The sequence below is a fragment of the Lissotriton helveticus genome, chromosome 7, assembly GCF_964261635.1.
Source record: "Lissotriton helveticus chromosome 7, aLisHel1.1, whole genome shotgun sequence".
Classification (NCBI taxonomy): Eukaryota; Metazoa; Chordata; class Amphibia; order Caudata; family Salamandridae; genus Lissotriton; species Lissotriton helveticus.
In genome coordinates, this window is record NC_136068.1 from 49,838,713 (window position 1) to 49,847,837 (window position 9,125).

Genomic DNA, 9,125 nt, shown 5'->3' on the forward strand with positions numbered 1-9,125 from the left:
TATGGTGCTCCACTTAGATTTATTATTCTTGCAGGAGCTCCTGTCCATCCTCGAGATGTTCAGTACAGTGTGTGGTGCATATATCTGGCAAAATCAAGTTGTATAAAACCCAGATCTTCCACTCAGGGCAGACTTCAGACACTGTCCAATATTTTTTAAATTCTAAATTTTTCTTATGCATTTTATTTCTTCCTGTCCAATGTACCGAGAACTTGAAACCAGACAAAAGCAAATTGCTCTTCTCCCTTTCTTTCCCAAATGTGGCATGTCCTGGCTTATAAAGTTACCTCAATCCCAAAGATTGGCTAAACAATCCCTCAGGGATACTTTATGTGCATCAACTAAAATTCATTGCATTCACTCAAGTGGTTGAGTTGTCTATACTTTTTATGTGTAGAAAAAGTGATAGAGCAGACAAAGAAACATACATTATGTATACATACTAGTGCTATGCGCAAGGTGCAGAGACTGAAAACATGTGGGATGTAAAACATAAACAACTTAAATGTTTTTGTATTGGAAAACTATTTGTTCTGTAATTGCAGATAAACTTCACATTAATTGGGGTGAAGTAAACTCTTTCAGAGAGGGCCTATAAAGTCTGAGCTCCAGATACCTTTTCATTCCCTCTAGACACAAGTCCCAGTGCTGATAACCTGTATCATGGTTAGAGTACACCACATACTACAACATAAGTACAAAGAGGGATAGTACCTTGCAGCGTTAGCTATTCATGTATTCCGGATTGTGGTGATTTACGTATTACTGACAAAAATGATATAAAGAAACTAGCATATTCAATGCCATAGGTCTCGCATTTGTTAAAGTTAGAACTGCTGGCGTTGAAAATGACAATCAGCCTGATTCATCATTCTCCCGTTTTGCGAGCCCCTAATAGCGATTCATAACGAATCGCTATTAAGGACTTGCAAAACGGGATTCATGTAGGAATTGCATAAAGAAATGCGATTCCTACACATTCCTTATTTGCGATTAGCAAATTGCTAATCGCAAATAAGGAATAGCTCCCCATTCATTCCTATGGGCCAAAAGGCCCATAGGAATGAATGTGGAGTATTCCTTATTTGCGATTAGCAATTAGCTAATCGCAAATAGGATAGCGATTTAAAGGGTGCCAGGGGTGTCCAAAGGACACCCTGTAGCACCCCTTAAATGCAAATTGAAACAGGTGTTGCGCACACACATGTCCAAAGGACATGTGTGTGTGCAACATGCAACTTAGAAAAATGCTTTTAAAAGCATTTTTCTAAGTTTTCGCTATTTACCACGAGGTTTGACCTCGCTGTAAATAGCGGGCCGAAATTGCGAATTCGAATTCTTAAATGGATGATGAATTGCATTTAAGCAATCTCAAATAGAGATTCCTTAAATGTAATTCCTCGCAAAATAGCGAAATCGCTATTACCGATTTTTGCATTTGGGATGATGAATCCCAAATGCAAAAATAGCGCTCGCAAAGGGCCAGATTCTCAGAATCTGGCCCTTTGCGAGCCGATTTCGGCTTGATGAATCAGGCTGAATGTATTTTAATTTTGCTCTTTATACCAATTGCAATAGCGCTATGAAAATATAACGACTGAACTGCAAATAAAGAACAAAAGTAAAAAACATTTTCATTTTCAATGCCGACAGCTCTAACTTTAACAAACGCAAGACCTATTGCATTGCAAAGGGTTGTTTATAAAAGCAGATTAGTTCTGGCGGAACGGGATACGTAACTCCGCAGTCCACACGTGTGAATCCTCACCATTTTATTGATTATTTGATTTGATTTTTCCTTCATTTCGTTAAGCTGCAAATATTCCACCAGGGGCGTAGCTTGGTCAGTAGGAGAGGGGGAGGGAGAGGGGGAGGGAGAGGGGGAGGGAGAGGGGGAGGGCAGGAAAATGTGAGCTTCAGATTTCCCAACAATCACGAGGGGACCATATAACTCCCAATATTTTCATAAAATAACCATTTCTAAAACCTTTAATGTAGACAATAGTGTGTGTGTTTTTGTCTGCATGTGTATGTAACAATCCCAAGTGAAAGCCAAGTGAGTTTTCCTTTTTTAATCTTTCTTTGTTTTGGGTCGGTCTCTGAGGTGAACTTTGGGACCGGCGGAGAGCCGTTGGTGCTTTGAAGTGACGCCTGAGGGTGTTTTGGTCCCTTTAACCTTGGGGTGACCTCTTTGATGGTAACATCACTTTGGCAGCTTGCTTCCTTTCATACACAGCATGTCTGTAAGACTGACCCCTGCAAAGCACATGACAGTCACAACCATACATGCCAACATTCTACAGCAGGGCTTACGGCAAACCTCCAGAACCCGCCATCTTTTCGACTGAAATCTGGAGAGTGGGGGGGGGGTAGTCATTTGCATTACTTGGCTCCAAGGCATGGAATCTCACTAAGCGTACCATCGAATCCGAAGCGTTTTTTGCTGTATATCCCTGAACCCTGTGGAAGGCACCTCAAGTTGCCTGCCACGGGTACATTGATCAACAGTGGGGCGCCATAGGTGCACCCTCGTCCCTCACAGGGAGGCCGCACACCCAAGGGGGCCCTGCTTAGAGCCCCCAAACATGCTTTACAACATGGTTTTCATGTCGGACAGTCCGGCATGGGAACTATGTTGGGAACCGTGCATCGTAATCCCAAGGGCAGAAAGACCTGCACTGGCTCCCCGTCAGCAAGAGAATCACGTTCAGGCTCCTCACCCACGCACACAAGGCTCTCCACGACCTGGGCCCCAAGTACCTCAATGACCGCCTCACCTTCTACACGCCCACCTGCCAGCTACGATTGACCAGTCTCGCCCTCGCCACTGTACCACGCATCCGCAGAGCCACCGCCAGAGGAAGATCCTTCTCCTACCTGGCAGCCAAGACATGGAACTCCCTCCCCATCCACATCCGTCTTACACAAGACCACCTCTCCTTCAGGAAGCAACTCAAGACCTGGCTGTTCGAGCAGTAGCGGACCCCTCTCCCCCAGCGCCTTGAGACCCTTCCGGGTGAGTAGCGCGCTATACAAATGCCATGATTGATTGATTGATTGATTAAACTGCTCCTGTGCAGAACAAAATCAAACACTTCTGCCTGTCTACGTTCCAATTCAGTCACTTGCACAGAACCTCCCTACAATGAACTTTTAATACTTTTTGCAGTGATGGAGTCACTTTGTTTTGCCCCCCCCCCCCCATCAGCACCCTACCTTGCCTGCACACCACCTCTCACTTCCTGCCACCACACCCCTTCCCCTCCCAACAAAGAACTTAGAACCAGTCGGGAGCTAAACTGGGGTGATAAGGAGCGCTGGAGGGGTGGGGAGACGTGTGCTCTGAGGCAAGTCCCTGCCTCGATGCGTCCAGCCAAGGCCTGGCCTGTGAGAGGGGCCTGCGCTGCCGCGTTGGTTTTATTCCCCAGCAGCAGCGAGGGGCACATTACTCTCGGTCCACGGCGCAGGTGGAGCAAGGGCCAGTCCGGGGCCCCACAAATGGACTCTTTTGTGTATGGGTCCGCGGTCCTGCGGCGGGAGACGTGTCCCGGAGCCGGAACGGGTCAAGGGGGGCTGCGGCTGTGGCTGGAGGGGTTCAGAACCGTAAACAGCAGGAGGGGCGAGTGCAGAGGGGGCATAGGGGCAGAGAGGCCTGGTCTGGGCAGTGTGGAGGGGGCAGAGAGGCCTGGTCTGGGCAGTGCGGAGGGGGCAGAGAGGCCTGGTCTGGGCAGTGCGGAGGGGGCAGAGAGGCCTGGTCTGGGCAGTGCGGAGGGGGCAGAGAGGCCTGTCCTGGGCAGTGCGCAGGGCAGGAGGCGCAGGAGCGCAGCGTGGAGGGGAGGAGGGCGAATGCAGAGGGGGCAGAGAGGCCTGTCCTGGGCAGTGCGGAGGGCAGGAGGCGCAGGAGCGCAGCGTGGAGGTGAGGAGGGCGAGTGCAGAGGGGGCAGAGAGGCCTGTCCTGTGCAGTGCGGAGGGCAGGAGGCGCAGGAGCGCAGCGTGGAGGGGAGGAGGGCGAGTGCAGAGGGGGCAGAGAGGCCTGTCCTGGGCAGTGCGGAGGGGGCAGAGGGGGCAGAGAGGCCTGTTCTGGGCAGTGCGGAGGGGGAAGAGGGGGCAGAGAGGCCTGTTCTGGGCAGTGGGGAGGACAGGAGGCGCGCAGCGTGGAGGGGGCAGAGAGGCCTGTTCTGGGCAGTGCGGAGGGGCAGAGAGGCCTGGTCTGGGCAGTGGGGAGGGCAGGAAGCGCACAGGAGCGCAGCGTGGAGGTGGAGGAGGGCGAGTGCAGAGGGGGCAGAGAGGCCTGTTCTGGGCAGTGTGGAGGGGGCAGAGTGGCCTGTTCTGGGCAGGAGGCGCACAGGGGCGCAGCGTGGAGTTGGAGGAGGGCGAGTGCAGAGGGGGCAGAGGGGGCAGAGAGGCCAGTTCTCGGCAGTGCGCAGGGCAGGAGGCGCGCAGGAGCGCAGCGTGGAGGTGCAGGAGGGCGCACTTACGGCTGTGGCGGAGAGGTCCCACAGGCATAGACCAGGCCCAGGACGAGGCACAGGCGGGGCAGCAAGGGCGTCCACATGGCGAGGGCGGCACAGGAGGGTCCGGGGCAGCTCTGGCCACGGGTCGGCTCCAGGCCCCTATATACCGCGCCCGGTGTCCAGCACCCACGCAGGGCAGACAAAGTCCAGCGACAGCAGACCGGAACGGTCCATTCTGGGGATTACAGGGGCCGAGGCCTCGATGCAACCCATGATCTGTCCAAGACAAACAACGGGTTAATAAACTGATAACTGAACCGAACCGTTGAAAAAGTCCCCGCCGCAAAATCTGTGAAAGTTACACATTAGGACACAACGCATGAACGGACACAAATACACATAGATGTATTCTAGACACTTTTCCCTTTATTTCTCCTTGCTCTTTAAATCTTTCTATAAACCACGTTTTTCTGTTGCTTCTTTTTTTTCTTGCTAACACCCCTTTGTTTCTTTCTAATATTGTTTCTTTCGTTCTTCAATTCGTAGCCTAGTCCTCTTTGTATTTTCTTCTATGTTTTCATTCTTTTAGGATTTTTTTTTCATTGCCAATGTTTACTTGTTTTCTGATTTTATTCTGCCACCACTTCCTCTCTTCTTGCCAAGGTCGCTTTTCACTTTCTTCCCTTCCCTGTTTGTCCTTTTCTCTCTTGCGTATGTATTTTATTTATTTATTGCCTACTCTCTGTCTTACTATTTCTTAGAGTGGAGGGCGTGGAGTTGATTGGCGTGCCATAAAGTGGAGTGGCATAGAGTATTGTGGACTGGTGTAGAGCAAAGTGGAGTAGCATAGAGTATTGTGGACTGGTGTAGAGCAAAGTGGAGTAGCATAGAGTATTGTGGACTGGTGTAGAGCAAAGTGGAGTAGCATAGAGTATTGTGGACTGGTGTAGAGCAAAGTGGAGTGGCATAGAGTATTGTGGACTGGTGTAGAGCAAAGTGGAGTAGCATAGAGTATTGTGGACTGGTGTAGAGCAAAGTGGAGTAGCATAGAGTATTGTGGACTGGTGTAGAGCAAAGTGGAGTAGCATAGAGTATTGTGGACTGGTGTAGAGCAAAGTGGAGTAGCATAGAGTATTGTGGACTGGTGTAGAGCAAAGTGGAGTGGCATAGAGTATTGTGGACTGGTGTAGAGCAAAGTGGAGTGGCATAGAGTATTGTGGACTGGTGTAGAGCAAAGTGGAGTGGCATAGAGTATTGTGGACTGGTGTAGAGCCAAGTGGAGTGGCGTAGAGTATTGTGGACTGGTGTAGAGCCAAGTGGAGTGGCGTAGAGTATTGTGGACTGGTGTAGAGCAAAGTGGAGTGGCGTAGAGTATTGTGGACTGGTGTAGAGCAAAGTGGAGTGGCATAGAGTATTGTGGACTGGTGTAGAGCAAAGTGGAGTAGCATAGAGTATTGTGGACTGGTGTAGAGCAAAGTGGAGTAGCATAGAGTATTGTGGACTGGTGTAGAGCAAAGTGGAGTAGCATAGAGTATTGTGGACTGGTGTAGAGCAAAGTGGAGTGGCATAGAGTATTGTGGACTGGTGTAGAGCAAAGTGGAGTGGCATAGAGTATTGTGGACTGGTGTAGAGCAAAGTGGAGTGGCATAGAGTATTGTGGACTGGTGTAGAGCAAAGTGGAGTGGCATAGAGTATTGTGGACTGGTGTAGAGCAAAGTGGAGTAGCATAGAGTATTGTGGACTGGTGTAGAGCAAAGTGGAGTAGCATAGAGTATTGTGGACTGGTGTAGAGCAAAGTGGAGTAGCATAGAGTATTGTGGACTGGTGTAGAGCAAAGTGGAGTGGCATAGAGTATTGTGGACTGGTGTAGAGCAAAGTGGAGTGGCATAGAGTATTGTGGACTGGTGTAGAGCAAAGTGGAGTAGCATAGAGTATTGTGGACTGGTGTAGAGCAAAGTGGAGTGGCATAGAGTATTGTGGACTGGTGTAGAGCAAAGTGGAGTGGCATAGAGTATTGTGGACTGGTGTAGAGCAAAGTGGAGTAGCATAGAGTATTGTGGACTGGTGTAGAGCAAAGTGGAGTGGCATAGAGTATTGTGGACTGGTGTAGAGCAAAGTGGAGTGGCATAGAGTATTGTGGACTGGTGTAGAGCAAAGTGGAGTGGCATAGAGTATTGTGGACTGGTGTAGAGCAAAGTGGAGTGGCATAGAGTATTGTGGACTGGTGTAGAGCAAAGTGGAGTAGCATAGAGTATTGTGGACTGGTGTACAGCAAAGTGGAGTAGCATAGAGTATTGTGGACTGGTGTAGAGCAAAGTGGAGTAGCATAGAGTATTGTGGACTGGTGTAGAGCAAAGTGGAGTAGCATAGAGTATTGTGGACTGGTGTAGAGCAAAGTGGAGTAGCATAGAGTATTGTGGACTGGTGTAGAGCAAAGTGGAGTAGCATAGAGTATTGTGGACTGGTGTAGAGCAAAGTGGAGTGGCATAGAGTATTGTGGACTGGTGTAGAGCAAAGTGGAGTAGCATAGAGTATTGTGGACTGGTGTAGAGCAAAGTGGAGTAGCATAGAGTATTGTGGACTGGTGTAGAGCAAAGTGGAGTAGCATAGAGTATTGTGGACTGGTGTAGAGCAAAGTGGAGTAGCATAGAGTATTGTGGACTGGTGTAGAGCAAAGTGGAGTAGCATAGAGTATTGTGGACTGGTGTAGAGCAAAGTGGAGTAGCATAGAGTATTGTGGACTGGTGTAGAGCAAAGTGGAGTAGCATAGAGTATTGTGGACTGGTGTAGAGCAAAGTGGAGTAGCATAGAGTATTGTGGACTGGTGTAGAGCAAAGTGGAGTAGCATAGAGTATTGTGGACTGGTGTAGAGCAAAGTGGAGTAGCATAGAGTATTGTGGACTGGTGTAGAGCAAAGTGGAGAAGTGTAGAGGCTGTCACATTGAATGCAGAAGAGTGCAGTAGAGTAGAGTGGTGTAGAGCGGAGTACAATGCTATAGAGTGGTGTCATATGGAATGGAGTAGAGTGAAGTAGTGTGTCAGAGTGCAGGGCTGTAGAGTACGGGGCCATAGAGTGGCGCAGAGGTGAGTGGTGTAGAACTGAGAGGTGCAGAGTAGAGTGATGCAATGATCAGTGGCATAGAGTACAGTGGTAGAGATTAGAATAATTTGGCAAAGAGTGCAGTGACGTAGAGTGCAAGGGTGTAGAGTGACGTAGCGTCCAGTGGCATAGAGTGCAGTGGTATAGATATAATGTTGTAGAGTATAGTGGCATAAAGTGCAGTGGTGAAGAGTAGTTAGCGCAGGTTTACTGGCATAGGGTGCATTGGTTTTGAGTAAAGTGGTGTAGAGTGCATTAGCGTAGAGTGCAGTGGTTTAGAGTTCAATGACAAAGCGTGGATTGCAGATGCGTAGAGTGCAGTGGCACAGAGTGGGGTAGAGTGATGTAGAATGCAGTGACGTAGAGTTGATTGTTTCAGAGTAGAGTGGAGTAGTGCAAGGTAGAGAACAGTGGTGAAAGAGAGCACAGTAGAGTAGAGTGGTATATAGTTGAATGGTGCAGCTTTGAGTGCAGGGGCATACAGTGGAGTGGTCCAGGGTGGAGTAGAGTGCAGTGTCACAGAGTGCAGAGGAGTAGAGTAGACTGTTTCAGAGTAGAGTGGAGTGGTGCAAGGTAGAGTACAGTGGTGGAAGGTAGAGCACAGTGGAGTTGAGTGGTATACAGTAGAGTCTCGCAGAGTTGAGTGAGGTGGCATACATTGTCTCGCAGAGTTGAGTGAAGTGGCATACATTGGAGTGCTGCAGACGGGAGTAGATTGCAGTGTCATAGAGTGCAGAGGAGTAGAGTAGATTGTTTCAGAGTTGAGTGACGTGGTGCATATTATAGTGGGGTAGAGTGCAGTGGCATAGGGAAGAGTGGTGCAGAGTAGAGTAGAGGGCGTAGAGTGAAGTGACATAGAGTGCAGTGTCAGAGTGCAGTGGTGGACAGTAGATTACAGTGCCATAGAGTGCTCTGGCATAGAGTGCAGTAGAGTGGCATCTAGTGGTGCAGAGTAGAGTGCAGTGGCATTTAGCAGAGTGGCGAAGAGTAGGGTGATACAGATTACAGTGGTAGTACGTTCAGTGGCATAGAGTTCAGTGCTGCAGAGTAGTGTGTCACAGAGCGCAGTGGTGTAGATTAGAGTAGAGTGCATTGATGTAGAGTACAGTGACGTACAGTGCTGCAGAGTAAAGTGACGTTGAGTGCCTTGGTGTAGAATAGAGTGGCATAGAGTAAGGTGGCACAGAGTGGAGTGGAGCAGAATAGAGTGTCACAGAGTACAGTGGCAGTGAGGTAAGTGGCAGAGAGAGCAGTGCTTTAGAGTACAGTGTAGTAGAGTGCAATTGTGTAGATTACAATGGCATACACTGCAGTGCAGTAGCCTACAGTCGTGCAGAGTGAAGTGATATAGAGTGCAATCGTGTAGAGTAGAGTGTCAAAGAGTAAAGTGATGCAGAGTGGAGTGGGCCAGAGTAAAGTGACACAGAGTAGAATGATGCTGAGTAGAGTGGCATTGAGTACAGTGTAGAGTGGCATAGGGTTCAGTGGCAGAAAGAGCAGTTCTGCAGAGTATAGTGTCATAGAGAGCAGTGGTGTCGAGTAGAGTGGCATAGAGTGTATGGTATAGAGTG

General features: G+C 49.0%; 1 protein-coding gene across 1 annotated transcript in view; it reads right to left on the reverse strand.

The window, feature by feature from the left end:
• LOC144768001 (alpha-2-macroglobulin-like) overlaps positions 1–4,617 on the reverse strand; it is a 203,923-nt gene extending 199,306 nt beyond the window's left edge. Inside the window, exon 1 of the mRNA XM_078651390.1 lies at positions 4,479–4,617. Coding sequence (XP_078507516.1) covers positions 4,479–4,555 — 77 coding nt within the window. The 5' untranslated portion in view covers positions 4,556–4,617. The remainder of the gene's footprint in view (positions 1–4,478) is intronic.
• Between the last annotated feature and the right edge of the window lie 4,508 nt (positions 4,618–9,125).